We start from the raw sequence: 27,901 nt of genomic DNA on the forward strand, positions 1-27,901 counted from the left end.
GGTTTGTAAGTTGGTCCTTAGTTCCTTTTGTATCTTCCATTTCTCCTAATTGAGAAATCTTGCTAGGAATTTGATTTAGTGTGTCCGCCTTTATTTCTCTTATTTTTCCCATTTATAACTAAAACTGATAAGCTTCATAATCATGGTTATGGCTCAGGAGTCAAGGTATTGTCAATCAGCTGACTGTTGGGGAGGCACTTCTTAATGTTTTGTGAATATCTTTATGCATGGGAGTGCCTTATAAGAAGTCCAATTGGTTAGCACTATCAGAGGCTGTTGCTGAGTTACCTTCAGATGCAAGCAGAAATGCAGTGTAAACAGCTGCAATATCTGGGTGGGGTGGGTGTAATTATACCATGTAAATGGAATTACATATTTTGGACACTCTTTAAGATGGCACTTGTATTTTACTGTGCCTTGGTATAGAACGTTGAGCTGCAGGATTTCAAAATGCACAAAATTCTTCCCAGACTGAGAGATTCTTCCAGATTTTCTATGCAAATGTATCACACCGTGAAGTAGTGGACAGTATGGGGGTTTTCTCATTTGGAAGAACTCTATTTTTGGTAAAACTGCATATGGAGCAGCGTGCCCCTTCAAGTACTACCTGTTCTTGGTGTGCTTTCAACATCAACCTGATGACATCTACAACCTAGACTGTCACTCTTGTGTCAGGTTTCCCAGGATACTTTTTTTTTTTTCATTTTGTGTTTGTGCTTGATGAACTGTGGTCGGTAGAAGCTTCATTTTCTGTTTGAATAGCACATAGAACTTGTAATTTCTTTATAAGCTCAAACTGTAGGTGAGACAAGAGTTTGTGGCTTAGAAAGGCAAGACAGGTGGTCACTTCCTCCTGTGGTAACTTTTTAGTTACCAGCTGGTCGGTCTTAAGTAGAAGCACAGCACAAATTACTTGTCTGATTTCAGCTTCTCTTCCTTGAGGAATGTATTTTTGTAGCCAAGTGGACTATAATAAATAAACTTCTGCTCTCAGGAGCTGTGGAAACTTATTTAGAAAGGAAGGAATGGTCATTTGGTCACACCGCACTTTTCACCTGAGCTCTCAGGATGTCATCTCTTAATCCTGTCAGAACAGAAAATGCTGATGAGTTGTACAACTTTGTATTGTATGGATTATTGCTTAGTAAAAAAGTAGGTTTACATTTTTAAACTAAACACTAAAACCTTCAAATTATGATTTCAGTGCAGTTGAGTCATTAAAGTAAGAGTTTGGCAAATGGCAAGCATGGAAATAGCTGCGAAATTTACAGATATACAAGATTCTGGTTTAACCTAAAAGCTAGTATAGCACAGTATCAAATGCAGAGTTAAGTCAAAGGTTAATAGCTCTCTAATTGTTATTTGTCATAGTATGGACTTGTTTATCTAAAGATTACAGTGATGTCATAAAGCTACAGTGTTGGTGTACCTTTTTAGTATTTTCAGACTCTAGAATGAATTAATTTTTTTCTCTTTTTTGACAGTCAAGAATCCCTTCAGTGAAGAACTACAAAAAATAGTAGAAGTAAGTAAAACCACTTAATATTAAGATTTTTAGTCTGTCAAATGGTTATATAAACCAATATAGATCCGAAACTCCATTCTTCTGAACAGAACGTTTTGCATGAGGTAAACACGCTTCTTGCAACCTCAGTGTTTTAATTTTTTTCTTTTTCATCTCAGGCAATATAACTAGGACTACAAGATTGGGTTGTGGCATGCTGATTACTTTATATGCTAAGAAAATGTTACATAACTTGTGTTACAGAGCTATGAGGAAATGGTGTTGTAAGTTTTGAGGCTAAATTTATCAGTTTGTCTCTTACTGTTACCATTTGGCTTCTCAACCTTGAAAGGACAGCTGGTAAGAGATGGATGTGAAACTCCAGTGCCATAGAGAAGCAAGGGTTAGCCTCCTTCAGAGAATTCATTTAAAATTTTCTTTTACACTTTAATTCTATTCTCTTACTTGTTCCTATATTCACTCTTCCAATTGGAATATCGGGATGACCGTTTGAGATGTCACCATTGAAGGTATCCAGATTATTCTTAGTTCTGCTGCATGTGTTTTGATAGGTATCTCTTCTGGCCTTCAGTCTTTCTGCCTGGACTGTAAACATAGTGATCTGCTTTTGCTAGGCATATATAAGCAAGTATTGCAAGATAATTGTGTGGGTTGTTTTGGTTGTTACTGAGTTTTTTGTCTAGGATGGAGTTCTCCAAAAGTGAATAATTGCATATTTTAAGTAGGTAGCCTTGGCCAGTTACTTGGAAAGAAAACGTTTCTGAATCTCTTGAAGAAATTGAATTTTGTTGGGTAAATTCTGAGGATTCTTTCAGAATGACTTAAGTAGCACAGAGAGAATGCATCTTGTGCACTGGACTTGACAACTTGAGAACCTGTTTTGTATAATACTTTTTTCTATGTTGCTTGTGTGTTGTTCCATAGTAATCCTGCTTCATGCTTGATTGTTCATTAGCTACAAAGGTTATACTGTGCAGTTCCTTTATGTGGTCTGACCATTAATTTAAGAAAAAAGAGTTTTGGTCACAAAAATGTTTCACATGTCTGTCTCAGTGTAGCTATTAGTAAAGTCGTGGGTGTACCTACTGGCAAATAAATGGAACTTGGAGTACTGTTTTTGTGTGTGTGGTAGAGGACTGATTTTTTCCTCTTCTGCCATGCCCAGTATTTTCCAGTCAGGAAATGAGTTAATGAGGTTGGTTAGCTTCCTGAGGAGTACCAACTATATTATTTTATTCTCAATGATGGTTTTGTAGGACCAGGATAGGGAGAGGTGATGCTGGTAATTGTTGATATCGTCTATGGGAATTAATTTGTCAAATATTTGATCAATGAAAGAAGTATTCTGCTTTTTGGTAGCAGTTTTCTTATGGGGAAAAAAATATTGGAGAATTCAAACTTTAAGATTATGTCAGTGCTGGTGCATCAGGGAATTAAAATATATTGAGGTTTTTTCAATGTGAATATAATCAGCAGATGCACAAACTGGAAAACTACTTTCCTTGCATATTTTCTGAATAAAGGCTGTAGTCTTATCTCAGTTATTTGACTCTGCCCCAGGAGTCAGAGCCAACTTAAAGGACAAAAAAAACCCACCCAAAAAATCCCAACAGCCAAAAAAACCACCACCTCCCCCCAACATGTTTTACAATGTCCTTTAGTACTCTGTGTATGTAATTGCAGGTTCCTCATCTTCATATTTTGAATAATTCATTCTAATATAAAATGTTTCTGGATATATTTCAATGAAACTGCTCAATATCTTGATAAAAAAGTTTAATTGTCCTGTAAGTAACGGTTATATGACACTTCATATCAATGCTTGTTTGGGGAATCAGGCCTTTTTATACTAGTGGCATATGCAGGAACTAACAACAAGACTGTATTGTCCACAGCTTTCTGGGGTTTCTTGTTTTGTTTTTTAATCAATACTGTAGTTTGAAGGTAGACAGCAAAAATCTTACTTCGCTATGAATTTTATGCAGGAATGTGACCAGATGGTACTTTAGTGTGGCTTTTATGAAGTGTCACTGCACATTCATTAAGAATAAAACTTTTATTTTTACGTAGTAGATAAAAACAAAACAAATCCCACCAAACTTCGAGTCATTGCATTGTTCTCTCAGTAGTATTAAAATAACCTTTTTGAGCTGTCAGTTTTAACTGACAGATCCATCAGAGTCCAGGCTGCAATCTAGTTTATTTCCAGATCTGAAAAATCAATATTGTGAATACTTTGATTCAAAATCTATTGCTTGCATCGCTGTTGATGTGTGAAAAACTACAGTGTTCCACCTGTATGTGTAAACACCTTTTATTTTCTCATGGTATATAAAGATTTTTGGGCTAAATGGAAGAAAATGCATCTCTACTAATGTTTGTTTTAACATTAATGTGTTTTTCTAATTCTAGGAAGATGAAATAAGTCTCATGATGAACAGCTTATATGCACTTCATGATAAATTGGCACAAGTAGCAGGTAACACTTTAAAAATGTTGTGACTAAGAGTGTTATGGCAACAGCTACAAAGAAGTCTATGCTCAGATAGTGATTTGCAACAACTGGTGTATGCTGGGGCCCCAGTAGCCATGTAGAATTCCATTTTTGGGAAACTAGAAATCCCATTTTTAGTTCACTTACACTGCCTTTTTCACCAGTGTAGTGCCTTTTGATGCAATGTTTTTTAGTTAAATGAATAGGCTGTTAAATATTGTGATCCTGTATGGTTTTTGATCTAGTGTCTTAATGCTTTATTAATCTGATTTCATTAAAAGGTTTAAATATGCTATATGTGGAGAGGAATGTATATTTCTTTTAAAGGTAGTTACTTCACTATGGTGGGAAAATGTCTGAAAAACAAAATATTTTGCAACAATCAGAAAATGCTTACTAACACAATGAACAGTAGTGGTTGAACAAGATTGTCTTGTTAGACAAAATAGTCCAACTAAACCATACTAATTATATAGTAATGAAAAGTGCTGTATATAGTAATGTGTCAGAGATGGTGTTTAGGATTAGTATTAATTATTGAATATTCAAAGTAAAAAATATGGTGTTTTTGCCTAGAGTCATAATTAACACAGCTTTAAACTGCATAGATACTTACATGTCACAATCAGGAAATGGTAAAGTTAAGACTGTGCTTATAACTTTGGCATCTGGTGAGTGTGAGTTACAGCAGAATCTTTCATGACTATTAAGCCATTAATTTATCTATCATCCTTGCTTATTAAATCCATAATGCATTCAGGAGGCAGTGGTTCAGTTTTTGTTTTTTAAGCCTTACTGTTCTTTGTGCCAACTATTTGTTTTGCAACAGCAAATTTCACCAAGAAGGCTTTTCCACTATTATCAGGTGCTACAGACATTTCTCAAACACTAAAAAAATGTGGAAACAACTTTGACAGATATGAGTCTGACAATTTAGTATGTCAGGGCTATATAGGAAATCTATGAGAAACTTGAGCAACTCTATAATACCTTTAAACTGCAAGAGTAATCTTCCCGCAGAAGCTTTTTGTTTCCAGAGCTTTTACAATATCTGCAGTGAATAAAACAGCTGTTTGGACAAAACCCATAAATTTCTTCTTGTTTACATTATCCTTTAACCCCCAAAATAGTGAAAGAATGATGTTTAACCTGAGTACATGCAAAATAATAGTTGCTTTGGTCTTCAATTTTGTTGTTTTCTGACAGTGAATGCTTGATCTTTCACAGGTCAATTATATCTTGATACATTTTTATCTGTTTCAAACTATTTGATGCTATATAGATTGTAGTAGATAATTCTGTACTATAAATCATTGTGGCCAAAAGATATTTTTCCATGTTGGGTAGCCAGCCTGTGGTGTGTGGGAATGTCTTACGAGACCCACAGCTGTGCACAGTAGAGCACTGACATGTGAAGTGGAAGTTCTGGGTTATGCTACTTCATTCCGTCTTTTGACAAGAAAATATAACAGCTTGCTGTTCCCTCAGCGTGTCATCTCTCCCTCTGGTGGCAATACAGTAAACAATGTACTTGCCTGGATAAAAAGGTTTGGCACCTCAATTCTACACCTGTGAAAGAAAGGGTGTTTTCTTCGTTAGCTAGGGCTTACTTACGTGCACGTACACTTATAAAAATGTTTGTCTGTCTGCCTTATGAGAGGAATTTGTATGCTCCAAGATGACTGCTTTCTTCCTGAGGTCTCGAAGGTGCATTAATCTCTATTAGTCTGTTCTTGGCCAGGAGAATCTTCAGTACTTTCAACAAATACAGCTATACTTTCTAGTTAGATGATTCCCCAAACTAAAGCTGTATTGCGAGACTACCTGGTTGCTCAGCAGAGTAGCTTTCACACAGTCTGAAGAATGACCTAGTTCATCTGTACTTACATAGAACTTACCCTTAATGCCAGGTTTCTTAAGGTATGAGAGGAAGAAGTCTGCTGTCCATTTTTAATACAATATTGATGTAGACCTGGCACAGTATCTGGAAGCTGTTTAAAAGCTATAGAACAGAGAAAGCTGCTAGAGATGCAGGGTTTAAAAGTGTAGCTCTTGTACATAGTGCACCACTTCAAAAGAGAGAGAAGTAAAGGAATATAGTTTTAATAAAAAGTGGTGCTTTTCAGGTCTCTCTGTCACATACTTGGAAAAGTTTCTCTCATTTCACACTTGGCTATGAATCATTTGTTCATGTTATAACTATTAATATTAAAAAGGCAGGCTGGAAACTTGCAGTAGTCTGTTCTGTTAAGCTTTATTCAAGATCTTGTCTAACATGAAGATGGTCACTTCAGAATTTGTTTCTAGCCCTCTTTCTTTTATTAGACTTCTTATATTTTTACTGAGCTACTTTTTTGCCTTGTCAACTTCAATTGAAAGTTGCTTGAAGGAAGAAAAATTCAGGGTAACAGTCTGTTAATTTTATTTGACTTAATATACTATGTTCCAACCGTAGATACCTATTCTGTACTGCGGTGCTCTGATACAATATAAAATGATTTAATTATCCTATATAAAAATAGATTGCCTTTTAATGCATCACTGTTCTCAGAATTACTAGTCTGCCCAACCTATGATGAGTAATGCCTACCTCTCAAGAAACTAGAGGGGGAAGCAGTATCTACTTGTCCAGTTCTGAGTTGAAGTTTTGTGTTCCTGTGTTCTGGTCTAATGGTTCAGCCTTTCTTCAAAGCAGCAACTTTTTATAGATGGTATATATTTCAGTGCCTAACACTTTCTCCTAAACCAAAATATGTGCTTTATTTAAATTAGACTTCCTTCAGGCATACGTTAATTACTGGATATCTTGGTCTTTCATGGAGAGACTTCAGTCAATCACATCCATTTTCAGTCAGGTTCGCAAAATGAATAACCATAACCACTGTACCCACAAGAAGCAGCAAGCTACCCATGGGTATGACCCTATTTTCTTGTATATGAAGAATTTCTGTTTAGTTAGATGTTTCTTTTGCTTGGCATTCTCCACAGAGTGACAGTCTATCAGATGTAGACAGTTTCCTTCTGAGCTCATGCACAGCACAGGTACTTGAAATGCAGGGGTGAATTAGAATTCCATGTGTAATAAGGCTTACTGATAAATCCATGACTGGACGAAAATCTTGGCAAAACGCTAGATATTACTTAATATTAATTTCAAATGTCAGTTGCTGTATATAATAGCTATCACAGGCTCTCTGTTCTGTCACTTTCCTTAATCTTTAGTTCTTCAGGTAATTGATAGCGTGCTGTTTCCAACCAGTGATTTAAAGACTATTTAGCAAGTTCTGGTTCTCTGCAACGTTACTGTACTGTTGAATTTGCCTTTGGGAGATCAAGCATTCTTACTTGCTCTCACAACACTTGTTCTGCTCCTGCTTTTATTCAGCTACCCACTTTAGTGTCCTGCTGCAAGTAATCTGTAAGCATGAGACCTGCTAAACAAATGTTTCATACACTTAATGATGGACACATCAACCTGTAAGCTAGAGATCTGTGCTAAATCAGTGTGTTCCTTAAACTATTAGATTTCCGCTGGGTTTTGATTCTGGTACTTTGAGAATGATTTACATTGTAAAGCAAATATTTTAAAATTCTGGATATTTCTGTTAACTGTACATGCTGCAGCTCATAAATTATGCTAAATGCCCAAATGAAAGTCAGTTTCAAATATTCTAGCCTGCATGGAAAAGCAGATCTGACTTATTTTCTGTATTGAAGCAATTGTGAGAACAGACTTAAATGTTTCTTTAGAACTGAGGCTTTAGTTTCTTTTTGTTAGTATTTCTAGGAGACAAACTCAAGTTATGTGGCTTGCTTAAGTATACTAACATAAGCTGAAAGGTAATTTTGTTATCCTTGCTGGGATGTTACTTTTTGCCTCCACACAAAGGCAAATAGAAGGGTGACTGCACTTGACATTGAAGTGATCTGTACCCAAGGAAAGTTTGAGTGCAAAGATCCATGTTTTCTCTAAGCTTGCAAAAGGGCGTTTTTTACAAAGAGCTCAGACGTATCTTGCAGCAGACCTGTATAAAGGGGGTTTTTTTGCCTCTGCTTCAGTTTTATTCCTGGATATAGGGCCTCAAATGGAACAGTTGGGAAACATTTTTGGCTCAGACTATGGAAAGTGGGTTTGCAAGCCAAGTGGTTAATGATTGCACCAAAGTTATTCAAAGTAAGCCTTCATTTACAGAACTATTAGCTAAAGCAGTGACTGCAATGGCATATAGGAATATCCTGCTGTTTGCAGTAAAACAGAAGGTTGTCTGACTTGTGAATTGCTTAACTTTCTGCAGGCTTTCAGATTCATGAGTGTCTCAGAAGAAAGCTGTTAAATGGTTCTCAGCAATAGACGGGTTGGAATGAGAAACTGCGTTTCCAACAGCTTTTTGTACAGGACTGAAACTCTAGCTCTGATTAGCTTACTTGTTTCAAGAGTGGGAGGCAAGATGAAAGTGATTTTTATTCCTCCCCCCCCAGCATTGCATGAGGGTAATTTGAACCGATGGGCCTTAAACATTGTCAGAGCCTCGGCAGCAAAGGCGTTTTTAACTGTTAAACTTGTTCAGAGGGAATATAGTCTAAAAAAAAAAAAAATTTCAGAAGCAGGACTTTGAGGAAACTGCTGGTTTTTGAAGATGAGACCAGAAGCTGTGAAGTCAGTGTGTTCACTGCATACTGCATAAATGTAATTCCTGGAAGAAGGCAAATAAGATTAGAATTTAAAACTACTAAAGTAATCCAGTAGCGCCCCCCCATCTAAGGGAGCTTTTGTCCTCTTGCAAGAGGTAATACTGTGTTCTCATTAAGATTGAAAATCTAAAATGAATCCTGAAACTTATTTTTAAGAATTCCTTTTTCACAATCTGGTCTCCTGCTTGTCTGTTTTGTTTGTTTTCTGTGTATTAACCTCTCGTGCTTTCTGTTCTCTCTTATTTCATAAATAGGCTTTCTTGCTTATCTAGATAATTAAAAAAGCAAACAAAAGCTCCTATGCAAAAGGGTCTCACACCCCTGCTCTCACAAGCTGTTTTGTTCAGTCAGGTTGACTGACGTGCTTTTTCTATATTAGAAAGACCCCAGGAAGACTTCAGGTGTTACAGAACAACAAAACAAGCTTAAATGGATGAATACCTATCAGGCCTGCTCATGTCATAAAACTTAATACCTGATTGAGATTGTACACGTGGCTTCTACAGAGATATGTTTTGGGTTTGTATTTATTCCATCAGTTCTAGATTTAAAACAACATCTTTACACAAAAGATTGTATGAGTATGATACATAGTTATCCCATGTCTGCTGATCTTGAAACATGAAATCACTGATGATTACACATGTACATTTACAGGTCGTATTTTGATGCACAAAAATGCCTGAATTAGATACAAGACTATCCCATAACTCCAGTTCTTGTGCTGACTTCAAAACTCAGAGTGTTTTTTGGCAAAGGTGGTGTCAATTTTTACCAGTGATCTCTCTAGTTTTGCTATCACAGTAGACTCAGGGACTTTGAAAGTCTAAGACATTGCATGTTAATTATAAAGTGAAACAACTTTAAAGTAGTATCTTTTTTGCTCAGTGCTTGATTGAAAATATGCACATGCACACAGACTTAGTTCCAGCAGCACTTCCAGGCCAGATAGCATATGAGCACTCTTAAAAAGTGTTCCTTTTTTCTCTATAACCCAACAGTAAGAGAAGAGCATCCCTGTTATGCCAATGGGCTTGCAAGGCCAAATTCACTTAGTCTTTTGAAGTGTATTGGACAAAACTTTGCTTTAGCAGTCTGAGAAGGACTTTTGTTTCATAGAAACACTTATTTCTTTGGAACTCCCAACTGTGAATGAGACATGAAAATGCTTCTCCATAACTTGCTAATATTTCCTAATTTTTGCTCAGATTGCCTCCAACATTCTCATTTGTGTAGGGGAATTAATACTTGAAGTTGCTCCATTGAAAGGGTTTTCCAGTGTGGAGTAATTCCAACTTTAAATAATTTGTAAGAGTATAAGCAAACATTTATATTTTGTATATGCATGAGTATCTTAAGCTTTCCTAGCCTTGCTATGGCCTTGGAAACAATACAGCTTGGCATAGATTCAGGAAGGTAAGGCAGGCATAACCCCAAGGCAGTGAAGGACTGGATTTGTTGTTTCCTATTTGATTGTTTTGGCACAGTAAAATCATAGTTACAGATGCTAAGATTTTTTTTTTTTAGAAAGATCAGGAAAAAAGTGATTTGCCACTCCCTGACACTTCTTCAGAAGTGATGGCCTAGTGACAGATAAAACTGATGTTAGACCTTTTCCTTTTCTGTGTGACTTTGTTAGTATGACTAGTGCTGTGTGGGGTTTTTTTGCATGAATTGGGTACCTTAGTACAATTTAGCAAAGAAAATCAGGATGATGATGGCACGTGGCTGTGAGGACTGACTGCACATATAATACTTTATTTCCTGACTACTTCTGCATACTTTCCAAAATAACTAGGAGGACGGTAAAACCACTGGTTTCAGGCCATGTTGGGATTCTGTACATGTTAAAGAAGGTGATAAGTTATCATAATAACTTGAACTAATCTAAAATGTAGTAACTTCATAGTGCCTGAAATACTGTTATGGATATGTTGCAACAGGAACTAACTTGGTCTGTATAAAAGATAATGCATGTTTCAGTGTAGATGGAAATTATTTGGAAGAAGTTGAGTCTGGGTACAGCAACTGTTTCATGGTAATGTCCTTTTGTTCTACTTTCAGAGTAAATACTGAAATATCAGTACAACTTCATGTACTGCTCAGAAAGTATGTGATTTGTACATATTAGCTATGACAATCATCAGTTTTTTAAACTTTTTTGAAGGAGAAATTTGTCCAGAGATTTTTTCCATGTATTTAGTGGAACTTGTAAGAATTATTGAGCTACCGCTGCTTTTGTAGATTGTGTTAACTGTAAGCTTGTGTTTAGGTGATTTTATAAAATGCAGTAATAAGTAGATCGAAATAAATAAAAGTTTGATTTTACCAGGGGAACATGAATGTGGCAGCTCTATTCAAAGAAATCTTACCGTCCAGGAGGCAGCTGCATATTTAAAAGTAAGCAAACAAGGTATTTTTCATTGGTTGTATATAACATTTGTGCAAGTTACATTTGTAAAGCCTGGTTTCATACCTAGTGTATTGACTAATGTTTGACTTAGTATTGGATGTTATTTGGAAATTTTTGGAATTGATGTCTTCATGCTACTTTTTTTTTTTTTAAAATTTGGGGAGGTAGTGAGGTTTTAGGGGAGAAGGACAGTGAAAGAAACTTGCTTAATTGCAATGAAAGTGTAGATAGTGCTTAACTAGCATGCAGGTTTTTTCCCTTTTAGTTGAATGACCAGGGCATAATTTGAATTGATGGAGATAGTTGACCAACACAAAAATCATAAATTTATGAAATTCAAATCTCTAGAAGCTTCTCCAGAAATCAGTATACTATGTTTTAAGACAGTAAAAAAGGATACTGTCTTCCTTTCTTTGGGAGGAGAGGCTTATGAGTGGATCTGTGCAGCGGGCCTGACAGGCAGCAGCTGTATGGAGACACCATTCATTGATGCTTTAAATAGAAATGGTCAAAAAAGGCTTTTTTGTTAATTTGATAGGCGTGCGGTATTATGAAATCGCATTCTGCTGTCATTCCCCTGCCTTACTCCCCAAATAAAAGATGACTCTTGCCTTGTCTTGGCAGCTGAAGGGTTTATTTTAGCCCACGTTGGTGTACCCTTCAGTGGAAAACTACTTGAAGCTTTTAAAAAGCTGAGAGAATAAGATTTCTTTGATTGCATGGGGGGCAGTTGAGCTGATGTGACTTTTAATATACAAATTGTAGAAATTTTACATTTTGGCAAATGTTTACATAGCAGACAAAAAGTGGCAAGGTTAAGAGCATCCTGAGGAAACTGCTAACACTGGTTTATGGTTTGGCAATGATACTCTAGATCTGTTTAAAATCAGTGTTTTGTGGGAATACATTGGAAAAAATTAGGTTGATGACAGATAGCTGATGGTCTTATCTATTGTGCTGCAAGAATGACAGTTGTTACCATAACAGCTGTTTTAGCTCTGATAAGCTCAAATTTCATATGAAAATTTGTCACTTTGTACAAAAGTCTCATTTAACCCTGCAGTTCCTCATTTTAGGAGTATAAATATAACTCCTTTGCAGAATTTCAGTGTTGAGTGGTAAAACTTTAATATTTTACTCTCAAAGTGGAAATAAAACAGTTACTGGTTTTTTATTAGTATTTTAGTAAGTGCTTATCCTTTAATTCTAGGCCAGTTACATTATGTGAGGTTCAAAACAAAGACTGAGATAAATCTTTTTGGAGAGTATAATTTCAAATACTATAGTAATTTCCACTTCTGCTTTTCTTTTTCTGCAAAAGAACATGCAAGGTGAACTGTGGAGACAGCCTTAGCTCAGATAGCAGTGAATGTTCTCCTATGATAGTTGATACCAACTAATTTTTAAAAAGTCAGTTTCTGTGTAGTAATATCAGTTCTTGAACTACAAACACAAGACTATTTGCAGAACATCAGTTAAAATTGATTTTCATTAAGCTGCTTTAAAACACCCCAAAAGACCTGAACTGCTTTTGTAGGACCCGCTTTCAGCTGGGTTTATATCTAGTTTGAGTTTTACTCTTGAAGTAGATTTTCAATGAGCACCGCCTAGTGGCTGAATATTTTTTTTTATTGCTGTAGGTTAGAATTGTTAATAAAACAGCAAATGGGGCTTGACTTTTCAAAGTCCTTAATTTGAGGAGTGCTAGTAAGTCTGACAGCTGCTCATAGCATGTATAGATTCACTTTGTGTAGTAAACAATTATGAAAAATCTGAAGAATCGAGAACAAAACCACATAGTTTTGGCTACTAATCTGCACTATCTGAATTTACTGTGGCATGCTAACTTTCTGGTTATTTATGAAATAACTCATTAATATTTGTCTTTGACAGAATTTAGATCCAGAATATGAAAGTGTACTTAACACAGCATTACAATGGATCTTGAGTAGTGGGGAAGATGTTGGCATAAAGTAAGTGATCTTTATTTCTTAACTTAATTTCTTTTAGCAGAATTTATCCTTTGTCATAAACCCTGTATATTTTTGAATAGGTGTCTCAGCAATGACCCCAATGAGATGGATGTCACTAATGTGACAGACGTGAAGTATCTGGAATCCACTAGTCCAAAGATGTCTTTCAGGTGTCGTTTTCGCCGTGCGTTTGTTAATGTAACTCACAGATTATCAATATTGCTTTTGGGTAAGTTAATTAAAAAAAAAATAAACATTTTGTTATAACTTGTGTTTATGTAAGCGCATGGGGAAATGTAACCAGCATATTTAGAGAAAGTTTTTATTCAACCGTAAAACTTGGGAGTTCCTATCAGTGTCTTGATTACAATGCAGTTTGCTTTGCACTTCTGTTGCACCGCTGTATTTTCACATTGGTTGCTATCATCTGCTGCTGTAGTCAGCTGAACATATTCCTTCATTGGGGACTCTGTCTTTCTCCCTGCCAAGCAATACCTTGTGGCTTTCAAAAATTCCAGGTTGAACTGATTTGTAAAAGCAAAATGCTTGGTAAAAAGACATGATAGCCTAATGTAAAGTATGTGACTTGTCTATGAATTAGTGAATATTATGCATTTTTAAATCTTAACATATTGGGAATTGTCAGTTTATGTGACTTTTGATTTGACTTGAATTTTTCCCAATATAATTGTTTTACTATTTTTCTTCACAAATGGGTAAAATTTCAAACCACAGTCATGGGATACCAGGCTATTGGTAAAACAATGAAAAGTTTTTTGGTTTTTTTTTTTTTTTCTAAAGGTAACTGGTCTTCAAAGTTTAAGTGTTTGTGTTGCTGTGTAAGTAAAATATAAGACATTGACAGTGAGTACAGAGTGTTTGACTAGCTTTGAAATTTAAAGTACTTCAAAATGTTAGATAGTTCAACCAACTTCTGAAGTATGGGCTGTAAACTTTGTTAAACAACCAATGTTCTAATACTATTTAAAGAGTTTTCTACATCTTAATGCAGGTATAGCAATGGTTTGGGGAGTCTTGCACTACATGAAATACCGTTGGGCAAAAGAGGAAGAAGAAACGAGGCAGATGTATGATATGGTGGTAAAAATCATAGGTATGGCTTCTTGAGTCACACCTGATGTATCTGTAACAGCTCTAAGCTTTCAAATTACTGGCATTAGTTCAGTTATGTTTTCTGCCTGTTGTCAGTCATCATACTGTTAGAGTTCTTGGTCAAATGTGTGTGTGTGTGTTTAAAAAAAAAAAACCCCACATCATCCTTTAAACCTAATCAAAGCTTTTGGTATAAAAATGGTCATTTGTGAATTACATCAACATGGCCATAATAAAGTCCCATTTGACTTGGTGGTATTTTATCTTACCGTTGAAAACAAATATAAATGCAATGTTTGTTGACTACAAGTATGGTGACATGTTGCTTTCTGTATCTGGCTTTTCAGGTATCTTCAGATAGAATATCCACTCTTAAAATGTGTGTTAGCTCTCAATTCCATCCTTAGTGGCTTTTCATAGAAAAAGCAACTTTTTAGTTACTCTGAGCAGAAATTATGTTACTAAAATAGAATGCATAATTGCGTTCTGAAATTCTTCTGTTCTGCTTGAAGCAACAATGTTTTCAGTAGTTTGTGTTTATAGTTTTAAGCTGGTTTGGGATGCATTTTTACTTCGGTTGTCTTATTACTTCACCTATGGTAATTATCATAAATACAGAGAGGGTAGACATATTGGAGCTGTTCTCCTGTTCCTACATCTTTTGTTTGCAAATCAAGTTTTCTTGGGGTGCGGGGAAAACAGTTCATTTTCAGAGGTGGCTGTCTTTGCTAACAGTTAAAAGTACCAATCAAGAGTAACTGGCAAGAACTCTTTTCCTTTATTTCAGAGTTATTTGGGGTACTTGGAGGCAGTGTGTATGGTTAGACTTCTTGACTTGCCCTCAGCATCGTTAGGAGGAAAAATGCTTCAAAATGGCAAAACCAGCTTAACTACTGAAATTGGGAGGGGTCTTCAGAGTAGCTGTTTATTGCCAGAATTGGTATTTTTCTTAATGTCTACATGAACTACATAGTTACCAGTTTTTCTTATGGTGTCCTCAGATGTTCTAAGAAGTCACAGCGAGGCATGTTCTGAAAATAAAGACTTGCAGCCTTACATGCCTATTTTACACGTGCGTGATTCTTTAATACCGCCTCAGGACAGGTATGTTCTTACTAAAAGTACTGAATTTCCTTACATGTAAATAAGGAAAAAATAGTAAAAATAAATTGGTTAGTTAACTAAGTTAATTTCAGTAGGTTGCATAGTGTAATATTTTTGGAGATTCTTATTGACACAGGTGGGGGAAAAAGATATTGGATTTCTCTTATATGCTGGATGTCAGCTATGCAGGTTGTTATAATGCTAACTTTGTAATTTTTGCTTCAATTTTTAAGGAGGAAAATGAGGAAAGTCTGGAATAGAGCAGTTGACTTTCTTGCAGCAAATGAATCTAGAGTTCGCACAGAGACACGAAGGATAGGTGGTGCCGAGTTCTTGGTTTGGAAATGGATGCAACCTTCTGCAGCATGCGACAAAATTTTAGTAATACCATCGAAAGTATGGCAAGGCCAAGGTATTGAAGTTCAGTTATATTTTACAAATACATTTTTTTTAAATTTCTGCATCTAACTTCTAAATGGTTTTGTCACTTGAACATGAAAGACTTGTTTTGTCTCACACCTTTAAGTATTGTTATGAACTGTCAGTGCTAGTTCTCTATTATCTTGTTGTTCAGTAGACTTGTTATGTGTATTCAATGTCTGCTTGTTTTCAAGCAAAATGGGTTGTTCTGTTATAGCTACTGTAGGAATACAGCAGAGGGCATGTAGCCAAAATGAGTTGCTTGTTCCTTTTCATAAACTAAAAAAAACCAAAACAAAAACTCTTTAGTTGGTCAAATTCTGACATGCCTTGTACTTATTGGAAGTAATGTAATTGGTTGTACATGACAGCAGGTAAATTAGAGCTTGTAGACTTGAGTTTCCTGCTGTTATCAGTTGGATACCTAAAGACAGAGTTTGGAGGAAGAGATGTTTGTTTATTTTGACATGGAAACTGCTGGGAGAAAAGGCTTCTCAATCAGCAGAACATGGATTTTTGAGCATCTCCTAGTAGTGCTTCCTTTCTGTCATAAATGTTTGTCTACACTGTACACTTGTATTTCAAGCTCTGTTGTGCAGCAAAGCCTTTGTTTTAATAGAGGAGGCTGTTGTCATACATGGTTTTTTTGCAGTGGTCTGTCACTTTTCAACTTTATCCTGGAACCAAGTGACAAGAATCCAGTGGGCTTGCAGTTGTCTGTCTGCAGTGGTCATATTTTCCTAATTCTTTTTCTTTCTGCCTTTCTTCATGTTAAACTTCAGGTTTTGGGGTGGGTTTTTTTTGGTCAGTGAAAAACTGAAGCTATAAGACTTATTCTGGGTTGCAATAAAAAAAAAGTCATTTCTATCAGTGTCTGGAGTGTGAAGGTAAAATGAAATCTTAATTGCCAATTGTTTAAGTGTTGTGACTCTTTTAAAGAGTCTGTCTTGCCTTATGTTCTTCTGTAATGCTGTACTACCTGTCCAGTGGGACTGAAATAAACATTGTGCAGAATCCTAGTTTATAAACTTAACGGCTCATTTTGATGGTGAGGGAGTGGTTGCTTCTCCAGTTCTTAGTTCAACTTTTTAACTGTTATCAAGGTTGTATCATGCATTACTTCTATGGCATTGAACTAGATGCTGAAAAAAGCCTAGTTAAAAAAACAAACAGACTTTCTGCCCTTCTTAGTCCCACTTAATAAAAATTCCCACTGGCAAGCAGCTGTACTCTCATCTTTGTTCTTCTGCAGTATGCTAAATTTGGTCTTAGTTTAACTAATGCAAGTAGTAATAGGCTTTCTTCTTTTGCTTTTTACTGGTATACATTTTTATTTCTAAGAAACAATGTTTTTATTTTTTCCTATAAAAGAGGGTACAGTTTAAAGTAGTTCCTTCCAATGTGATTATTTCCTTTCCAAAGACAGAGCTTCTTTGTGGCCTGGAACATTTATGCTGTGGCAGGCTTGATCACCCAAATTAAAGTACTTCTAACATTCTGGTTTTGTCCCAGGCCACTTGCGTGCTTTCATAAGTTCTGTGTATGCTTTCAGCCCTTGGGTCTTAAAATCTGCTTTTCTGTAAGTTCAAAGCAAAACCGAACAATTCTCTGTCAACTTGAAAAGCCAAATATTTTGAGACACTTGCAGATATGTAACATTATCTGCTGAGGGTCTTAATAGTCTTGGGACCCATTTCTTGCTTGTCTATGCTAATGTTGTGCTGGGATATCATTATGTACTTAAAGTTATGCTACTGGTTTTAGCATTACGTTTCTCATTTGAAATCATTCATTGGCAGGGAGGGCTACTCTTTAAAAATACTTTGTAAATACTACTGCAGGCTTGAGGTTCTGCAGTCATTGTCTTGCAGTAGTAGTAACATGGCATTCTGTGACAACTGTATTACATGATTTCAGTTTCTCAAAATTTTAGTAAGATGTGAATAGTAACTTTATTATGGGAGTTGCAGAGCCTTTTCTTTCTATGACATTGCCCCTTAGGGATGCACAAGTGCTTTAGGTGCAGTGCAGAAATGGTGGGTTTTGTCAATAGCTGTTTGTTCCATCTCTGTAATACTGTCATGATCGATTTTCAAACTCTTAAATTGAACATAGCTTCTGCAGGCTATGTATATTATAAAGCTGATCCTTCTACATAGTTTATTGTTCAATATAGGCACTCCAGTTCTGGAATTTCTCATTTACTACTCATTTGCTCTCAAGTTTTTCTTGTCCTGTTTGGTTGCAATATTAATCACTCCATAACATTCTGCCCTGTTTTAGAAATTGGACTGGATTTTCCTTCATTTGGAAGACTTTTCAGTGTGTGATAGCTCGGGTGCTGCTTTGCTACATGGAATATACATTCAAGACACTCAACAGTTCTTTCCAAAACTTCCTAGGAAGACAGCTAGTGTAGTAGCTACTGTTAGGTGCCATCTGGATATGAGCATCTGATTTCTACTTTAGCATATTGTGAATGGGGACAGAATAACTTTATCTCTCAGCAGAGGCTTTTAGCTATATGTTGCCTAGAGTATGTACTTCAGAATCTATGCTTCCTATTGAATAGGATTAAGATCTATCCTGTTTCAGTTGTTTCAATAGCAGTTTTCCTAGTTTTCTTGTTATGTTTGTAGCTCAGCAAAGATCTTTGAAGAACTGAAATTGCGTACTTTGGCTCTAACAGAAGGGCATAGAAATAGGAGTGGTTGAAATCACATAGGTCGTTTGGACTCTGTATATGTTGGTAGTCAGCAGGCAAGGCAATCTTCAAGTGCAGAGGCTCTTCCTACTTTACGTTCCTTGTTTTCATATGAAGACCGTTGGAAATAGTTCCATTACATAAGTCTCATACTACTTGCACAGCTGTTTCTTTCCTGATGTTAGGAATTCTAGATGTATGTGTCACTTCACTTTTGGAAGTGTAAATCAACTGAAATTAAATTCATCCTACAGTTTTTGATGTTTGAATATAGAAGTTCATAAATCTAAATACTCTTCAAGACTGCTAGGTCCTGAACAAACTCAGTACATCTAAAATCAGAATAAATTCTTGGGTTTGAATCTTGTGAATAAATACCATGTCACAATTGGTTTTTTTAACCTTCTGAGATCTGGTAGTGCTCTGTAGCAGAGCACAATACCCATTGAAGAAAGCCTCTTGACCTGTCAATGTGTACTAATTGATGAAAGCATGCATTTTAAATATAGAGCCTGTAGCACCCATGAAGATCTAGGCTCTACTGTCTGTTAGCATCTAGAGTTCGAGCATCGTTGTACATTTTGTCGAGTCCTTCAGGATGCAGCCTGTGTTTTGACAGACAACTTGAGATTTATTTTTTTTTTCTGGGTCAGAATAAAGTCTGGTGTATTTCCTTTGAAATATTATCTACTGGATACAGTAGATACCCACCCTTTTTGGTTTTTCAACAGATATAAGCTTGTTGTAGGATGATGGACAAATGAGTGATGTTTTAAAAACAGTTGACAAGAAAATTGTCAATTGAAAAACAATCTTGATCATGCCAAAGTGTAATTTAACTAGATTGACGGAGGAAAAAATAATATTTGTAGTGTGTTCAGTTTGCATTTGAAAGAACAGATACTATTGTCCTATCATGCCTTTGATAACTGGAACCCTAAAGAAAAATAGGTAGGCAGAGCTCCAGTGTAGCTAAGCTAAGATCAATAGCTAAAGTTCCTTGACAGCTCTAGAGATGAGATAAAGAGGTTCTCTGAAGTACCACATCTAGGGTGATATTTCATCCTGCAGTGTGGAAGATAACCTGTTACCTTGTGTGAATGACACCCCTCCTCCCCAGCTTGTGAGAATATAATCCTTCTCCACATTTAAAAAAACCCAGAGAGCTCAGTTCTTAACTATTGCAAGACAACTGTGGATTTTATGCTTGTAAAATGCTGTATCCATCCCATGTTGGTCTTCTATAGCTGAACTTAACTGTATTAAACCCCAAGTCAACCACACGCTCCTCTCTTAATAACATTTAGTAGTATTTTGATTTCAGTATCTTTCCTGTTTACCAAAGAACCTCATGTTGTGTGAAAGTGCATAACTTCAATATTTTCAACTAAATGTTTTATCTTTTTGTTCTTGCCTTCGATAAGAAGGCTTAGTATTTAATAAATTAGTGATCTGTGGTTTAACCTGAATAAATCTGTTCTTCAGAAACATGGTTACCTATATTTGATGCAAGTCTTGTACCTGATCAGGTGGATCAAATCAACATCTAAAGATCTGTTGGGCTGCCTTATAACCCATGGTGGTGATACTGGGGAATCCCTTTAGCAGTAATACAGTTGTAGTTCAAGAGGTATAGAAAGCTGTACTACAATTTCTTAGATGTGGCTCTTGCACAGACTTCAAAATGAACTTCTTCCATCATAGACATATTCTCCAGCCACAGTGATAAAGAGGTTGTCAAAAGCACATGCTTCTAGCTGCTGCTGTTCTTTGAATCTGGAATGATAGAGTCATAGTCAGTTTAAGGTAATAAAACAGAGTACATTATGATTGAAATACAAAGTAGCTTCCTGTTCTTGAAGGTGCTTACTAGTCCCCAAGGGGAATTTATGAAAGTCCTAAAAATTTTCTTGTCAGTGAATTACTGCACAAAGTTGTGCTTCTGCTTTTCTATATCATCTCCACTTTTTTACCCTCATCTTGTAAGTCTTACTGTTGAGACCTATTTAGGAAAAGAAATGGCAGGTGAAGTGCTTAGTTAATTATGGTGTAGCTTAGACTGATGTCCCACAAGAATGTCTGCATACGCCCTTGTTGTGAGGAGAATATTTTGTATGCTTCACACCAGTGTAAATTTTCAAATAGCCAGTACTGTAATCTGAATAGGTTTGTTGCTTAAACTTACTCTTTTTGGGGGGGGCGGGAGGGAGAGAATTAATTGTTACAGATGTGTAATGAAGGTCAAGAGACATCTGTTAACTATGTTATTTTGAATTTTGCTGTGTAGGTACAGCATTATTTTTAACTTGCCTGTATCTTCCCTAGCCTCCCCTTTTGGTCCAATTTCTGGTATACATTTTAATACTTATTACTGTGCTAGCATTAATTTTGTACCTCACTGATTTCTGTGGCCACTTTTTTTTCTTATATGTAAAAAGTTCCATCTTAAGTTGTAAAACTTTCTTTTAATTTATGATGACTCTTAAAACATTTTTGAGAAAAAGCAGAATTCATCTTTATTTTTCTATGTTGCACTGCCCTGGGCATACTTGCTCTACTGGTATGACATTACATTAACTTGGTAGTAGATTAGTTTTGTGCAGGTGGTGTTCTCTGGCTGGAGTAATCTCTGCAAGCACCTGAGGTATTCCAGTCAAAAGGACATCGAGATTATTAGACATGGGAGCAGACAAAGCTTGAATTTTATAGGTATCTACGCTAAAGCGTGACTTCCCCATTTAGTTACTTTTGCATAGCTCAGTGGTGTAGCTGCTGCATTAAATAACAATGTGGGGTTTTTCTGAGTTCGTGAACAGCTTGCAGAAATGTTGATCCTCTGGGCCTAGGGTCTCTGTAAATAACCTCACCATTCTTTTTATCCTTGGATTAAAACCATGTGCTGAATAAACCTAGCTATTGACAATCAGCACATAATTTCCTCAACCCCACGCCTTTTCAGGTCCAGGTCCATGACTAGGCCACCCCAGATCACCTTCTCCAGTATGGTATGGTGCCCCAGTGTACAATATGCTGGTGACATTTCACACATACCCCCCCCCCCTTGATTTGCTGGAGCCAACCTACGTGAGTAAGGTAAGTCCATTTATTTTTCAATGTTGCTTAGTTCTGTAAAGTTTTTATTACATACCCTATGTATAATTTTTAATCAAGGGCAAAAAAAACTTTACAAAACCATGTGTTATTGAAAAAGGACTTGTCCTTAAAGTATAGGCAGCTCAGAGATAGATGCAATGTCACCAGCATATTTAGAAATCTATTCCCAAGGAAAAAAAACCCAGACAATTGTTACAGGTGTTGGTGACTTGGACTCTGTGTGTGTATATTCTAATAAGAACACTTTAGCTATTTGGGGAGCTTATGGTAGGTTCTGTATGAGATTTGGAGGCCACCCTTTCTAATTTCTAGTTGATAATTGTATTATTTTTTTGACTCAGAAATTTACATAAGGAGCAAGTTTGTCTATGCCATATCTGCAGGCAGTGAATTTTCTCCTGGTTAGTGCTTGTCTCAAATGCAGTGTCTTCCACATGACTGAACAACTTCTACGTGATAGGGTTTTTGTTACGGTGACATACAGAAGAGCAGCAGTGTTAGTGCGTTTTGGATATACTTGCAAGATTTTATTTTAAAAGGTCAGCAGTAAGAAGCACAGACCTGTAGTGTCATCTGCCCAAAACTCAGACTTCTAACGCTTGGAACCAAACATCTTGAATCTGTTAAACTTTTGCAAAGTAGGGATTGCTGAGGAGAAGCATTAGCATCAGTTTGGAACATCATTTTGTCTTGTTGAGGTTTTTAATCTTATGTTTAAACTCTTGAATCTACTTATCTCAAGTCTTCAAAATAAAACTTCCTTCAAACCCTGCACATTGTTTTGCCACGTTATCTCCTTCCATTTCTGTTGCTGCTTTGTTGGCCCTTCTCAAGGCATGGAACTACCTTATCTGAATCTGAAGGGCTCCTTTCTTCCTTTTCTCATGGTGCAGTCTTCTGTTGCTACTCCCACAAGTAGAACTTGTGAAATTTAGCAAAGTTAATAGTTTAGAACTTCAGAATGTACTTCATGGGACTGTTCAACTTTGAAAGAGTTACTCTGTTATTTTAAATTTCCATTGTTCTTCTTACATCTGTTTTATCTTCTTGTGCGTTTCATTTCAGATTTTTTGCAAGCTTCTGATCATGTCTGTAGAGCATCTAGGGTTACAACAGCACCATCCTTGCAGAGTGCTCCTTGACAGTTGTTACTGCAATAGAGATGTAATAACCCCTCTAAGCATCTCCTTATTTCATAGTTAGATGGACAGTAAATTGCCCCAAAAGTGGAAGAAATGAAAATTCATTCAGTTAAAACTGAATGGTTAACCTGTAGCTCCAAAAACTTGCTCCGGATGTCAAGAATGTGTCTTTTCATGGAGATGTAATGCACATACTTTCGCTTCAAGTATATGGTATTTTTTTAAAATATCCTGAATTCTTTCCATGTACTGTGGCCTGAATATAAAACAGTACATCATCTTTTTAAATGTAGAAGTTGTAAATCTAAAAAATTCAGTTAACTATGGTACATTTTCTTCAGTGCAGTAGAAGACTGTGGGGAACTTAATTTGCTTGAAGCTTTTCCATATATGAAGGAAAAATGTTCTTTTGAGTAAAACCAGCAAGGTATTTATGTATAAAGTTGACACTTGTTAACTAGATGGTATTATGCCTGTCAATAAATGCTATTAAATTTATTTTTCTTTGTAGCATTTCATCTAGATAGAAGAAATTCACCACCAAACAGCTTGACACCATGTCTAAAGATTCGCAATATGTTTGATCCAGTTATGTAAGTAAAATCAGTTATCTATCTATATTTCTGTATCCTTTTGGAAGGGTCCATTTCTTTCCTCTGACAGGGATTTGGAAGAAGTGAGTAAACACGAATACCTTAACAGAAACAAATGGATTGTACAAAAAAACCCCAAAACCGTTTCTCTTAACATCTGTTAGAAGACATAAATAATCTTACTGTCTGTCTTCTGTCCTTGTCTTGCTTTGTGTCTTTGGGTCACTTCTTGAAGAGTGTGGCACTTAGTCAAACTACTTGGAGCAATGACTGATCTTTCTCCATTAATTAATTTTGTAAATGTTCAATTACATCAGCTGACAGAGGAGACTCATGTGGCCTAACAGACTGTAAGTTTCTGAAGTATTGTGAAGTATTCAGTGGTTTTTCAGTATTGACCCAGTCTATGCCCAGCATGTGCATTAAAAAACCCCAACATTTATAGAGTAGGAGTTTTTATATTTTGACACTTTAGTGTCTATGTCCAGTCAGCTATTTGAACAGTGCAACTTCTAATACCTTCACTTTTTTTAGCTCTTTTCTTTTGGAAGCTGACCTAGCTCTGTTACTGGACTGCTGGATTATAGTCCTAGTGGGACACTTCATCCAATTCTGTATTGCACGCCCTAGCCTATTACTCTTCCATGAGCTGTCTTGCAGAGGACTGCTGCTTAAGGAAGTACTTTTTCCTCATACTCCTGGAATAATCTTAAAACACCCCCCCCACCACCACCAAACAAAAACCCCTCGGTGCAAGACAAACTACTTTATTCAGCTGCTTGTATCAAAAGAGGAAGGAGCTTTGCATTATTGTCCCAGATCTGAAAGGGATGAATGGCTTCTCTGACCACCTGAAACACAGAATGTATCAGTGTATGTGATTAATTAGCAAATACTGTTTTGACATTTGCCATGGGTACAAGGTATGTTTAACAAAATTAGTTTTTAGCTGCTCTTTAAATCAAGCTATTGTATACTAACAATATGCCAGTAGCTAGTAAAAGCAGCCACACATAATACAGGTCTTTTCTCTTGACCTGAGAATCATCTGGGGAACATACCAGTTAATGTGTATTTATCAATGCTAACAGAGTAAATTATCTTTATACTGCCAAAAGTCAGAAAACTTACCTGGACACTGTGAACCCTCAGACCACAGCAGCAGACTTAAACTTGGGTGTATGTTCTAGGCATTTACTATGCCAGACACAAACCGTTTTTTTAAAATATCAGTCTGTTTTAGTGCTTCTGCATCTACCACTAAGTACAAAAATGGTTCATAACGCATGGGTAGCGTTCCTGCAAGACTCAGATTGACAGCTAATGGAATGAATATACATGCACAGCATCAGGGCAGGGCAAGTTATTTCCTTTGGAGCCTATTTCATCATGGGAAGTCCAAGTTAGGTGATAATTCATGACACTTTATGTCCTAGATCTGCAGAACACAAAAAGCAGACTAGACTGAGAATGCACTTCTGCTTGATTTGCAAACAGGAAATGAGCACTTGGGAGTAATGCAGTGACTTCAGTATTTGGGAGGAATACCACAAACCAGCAGAACAGATGATTGCCTACTTTTAACAATATGGTCTCTTCTTGTGGTAGCTGGCTTTCTGCAGATGACAGCATGCTTCTCAAGAAAATCAGGACACGAGTCCTGGGCTGGGAGGGAATACACTGAAGTCAAGGTTTTATAGAATCATAGAAAAGTTTGGGTTGGAGAGGACCTTTAAAGGTCCTGGCTTTTGCAACTTGGTATTACTTTATTTGCCTAACATCTTGAGCACAGCATGTTCTTTAGAAAATACTGTTGTTTATACTGTTAGAGAAGGGGAGGGAGCCTTGTATATTCCTTTCATTTTGAGCTATTTAGTAAAAAGAAAATGCTTTTTTTTTCTAATCTGAGTAGGGTGCATCTTCTCCAAAATTTCACAGGGTTTTAAATTGTAGATGTTTTTCACTGTAAAGTCTCTCTCCTAGTAGGACCTTCATTTGGATCTTCTTTGCACCCTTGTGTCCCTCTGCCACTTGTGTTTGCTTGTTCATATATGTTCTCCCTGTGTAATGGGCATCAACTGGAAAGTCTGATCCTCTAACCAGTCAAGGTCAAATGACAGAAACAAATCCAACGTTCCACGTTGCTAGAGTCCCTCAAGTGCTGTGTTAGTGTCCTGCTCAACAGATTTAAGTAACATCTCTGACCAGTTAACTTCCCTATGTACATTTCATCCCCCACCACAGTTTTTTATGAATAAGGAGGTAGATCAACTATTTCAAGAATTCTGGCCTTATGTAGAGAAAACTCTTTAAAACTACCCAGAACTCTTAATAGTATTATTGAAAGAATAGGTTCATTGTTTTTTATGTAAAGACTATTTAATCAGGCTTAAAGGTGTATTAAGGCTGTTGAAATTGTTTTCCCTCTGCTTAGATTTATTAGGACCAGATACTTCCTGCAGTACCTTCATGAAAATACATAGACTTCTGTCTTGTCTAATGGTGTACCTAAGGCTCATCAATCTTTGACAAGAAAATGTTTTGTGAAAAGCCCCCAAAATTGAAATCTGATTTTAATAATTTCTATTTCTGGAGCTAGATTGGCATGTTCTGTCCTTTTGATGTTTAGGCTTGAATTGTCTAAAGTGGACCATAGGACCCAATTTACTGAATATTCAATAGCTAAAGTACTAAATCTGTCCCAAAGATATTTAACAGAAAGTGATATCAAGTTACAGAGAAACCAAATTCAGTGGGGAAGGATGAGATTGTTGTCAATGTTTAAAAAAATTACGGGCTTCATTAAATCTTTCATTGTTTGCATAGGGAAATAGGTGATCACTGGCATCTAGCAATTCAAGAAGCAATCTTGGAGAAATGCAGTGATAATGATGGAATTGTTCATATTGCTGTTGACAAAAATTCACGTGAGGTGAGTGTCTTTCTAGCAACATCTTAATGCTTTGTTTATCCTTGTCTGCTGGACTTTAAAATAAACAAACCAACCAACCCTCTCTTTCTTAATGCAGGGTTGTGTGTATGTCAAGTGCCTCTCTCCAGAGTATGCTGGAAAGGCTTTCAAGGCATTACATGGCTCTTGGTTTGATGGTAAGGAATGGGGGTTTATAACAAAACATGGGCAGAAATGAAAGAAGATGGGTGCAGTTCTTTTAAATGGTGAAGGGTTTTAATATCTAAAGTACTGAGCTGTAACAAAAACTAGGTCTTTTACCTAGTCACCACCTGGTAAACTAATTTCAGTGTAATGGCATGTTTGTGTGTATTATGTCCCAAAACAGAATGTAATAATACTGAACTAGAAGGTTTCTCTTCTCCCATTTCTTTGCCTTGTAGGAAAGCTGGTAACAGTAAAATACCTGCGGCTAGATCGGTATCATCATCGCTTTCCCCAGGCTCTTACTTGTAACACTCCACTGAAGCCATCAAACAAACATATGAACTCTATGTCACATCTGCGTCTTCGGACAGGCACAACTAATTCTCAGGGAAGTTCCTGAGAAGACTTTCTACAACTGCTAGGACTGTTACTTGCAACAGGAATTTTCCTGTTTGGCTGCCGTCTTCCTTTTTTAGTGCTTTTTGTATGTAATACTTTAATGAATTAAATAAAAGCTTGAACGTTCCAGAAATCTTGTTTCCAAAGGGACTTAGCAATGAGGCAGTAATACTGAGCTGACAAAAAAGAAAAAGGAAAAAAAATCGCTTCAGGAAGTTTTCCGGGGCTATAGTAAACAAATGCATTTAAGTTTTGCATGAGGAATACCGAATTCATTATACATTTGCAGATGTGGTGACTGTATTTTTGCACCAAGAAGTGTTTTTGATAATACAAAAGCATGGAGAAAAGAAGACTTCCTGTATTTCCATAGTTTCCTGTGAAATAATCTTGTGGGTATTTTGTAACAAACAACCTACAGTTCCTGAGGGTGAGTAAGTTAAAAAAAAAAATCTTTTTCAGTCAATATTAGGTTTTTGTTGCTGTATAAGAATCTTTTTCTGCAGCTAGGGTATGGGGAAAGTTAATCTGGCATTAGTGGTTGCATATAAGTGTGAGGGAAAACAAACTGAATGTGGATGTACTAGGTTTTGTATATAAATGTAAATGCTGGTGGTGGCAAAAATGGTTGTGTTCTGTGAGGATGTCTGCATTGAAGCGGTGAATAAGCTTCCTATTTTATTCAAAACCTGATGTTTTATATGGTTTTGGCTGTACCATGACAAGAGGCCAAATACCTTAAAGTATTAGATACAGGTTAAATATCTTTTGTAGGTTTTATATTAAAATACCTGACTATGATTTTGTGTGAAAGGTCTGACACCAATTGTAATGAATTCAAATTTGTGAGCAATAAAGAAACAATTGGCAGATACTGGAAAAATATTTTGTGAAAAGCTGTATTTGTTACTACAATTGCCAGGGCTGTGACAAAATACCATTGGGATTAAGTTACTTTCCCAATACATGATAACTTGTTTTAATGAACCAGTTACCTGTAAAATTTTTAAAAGGTACATACTTCCTTGCAACAATTTTGGCTGATGCAAACGAGTAAATCTTGTGATTCCAAGCTTGTAAATTTACTAACATTTACC

At 36.3% G+C, this 27,901-nt stretch overlaps 1 protein-coding gene across 3 annotated transcripts in view; it reads left to right on the forward strand.

Annotated features, from left to right (window-relative positions):
* LEMD3 (LEM domain containing 3) overlaps window positions 1–27,687 on the forward strand; it is a 48,156-nt gene extending 20,469 nt beyond the window's left edge. The window contains exons 2-13 of one of the 3 annotated variants that reach the window (XM_054835186.1): window positions 1,485–1,525; window positions 3,938–4,004; window positions 11,044–11,111; window positions 13,018–13,097; window positions 13,178–13,326; window positions 14,110–14,211; window positions 15,212–15,314; window positions 15,548–15,726; window positions 23,206–23,287; window positions 26,114–26,219; window positions 26,317–26,395; window positions 26,611–27,687. In XM_054835186.1, the coding sequence (XP_054691161.1) occupies window positions 1,485–1,525; window positions 3,938–4,004; window positions 11,044–11,111; window positions 13,018–13,097; window positions 13,178–13,326; window positions 14,110–14,211; window positions 15,212–15,314; window positions 15,548–15,726; window positions 23,206–23,287; window positions 26,114–26,219; window positions 26,317–26,395; window positions 26,611–26,714 (1,160 nt within the window). In that variant the 3' untranslated portion in view covers window positions 26,715–27,687. The remainder of the gene's footprint in view (window positions 1–1,484; window positions 1,526–3,937; window positions 4,005–11,043; window positions 11,112–13,017; window positions 13,098–13,177; window positions 13,327–14,109; window positions 14,212–15,211; window positions 15,315–15,547; window positions 15,727–23,205; window positions 23,288–26,113; window positions 26,220–26,316; window positions 26,396–26,610) is intronic. The other 2 variants (XM_054835178.1, XM_054835196.1) reach the window with 2 other exon arrangements.
* Window positions 27,688–27,901: the final 214 nt, after the last annotated feature.

This window comes from Grus americana, chromosome 1 (genome assembly GCF_028858705.1).
Source record: "Grus americana isolate bGruAme1 chromosome 1, bGruAme1.mat, whole genome shotgun sequence".
Taxonomy (NCBI): Eukaryota; Metazoa; Chordata; class Aves; order Gruiformes; family Gruidae; genus Grus; species Grus americana.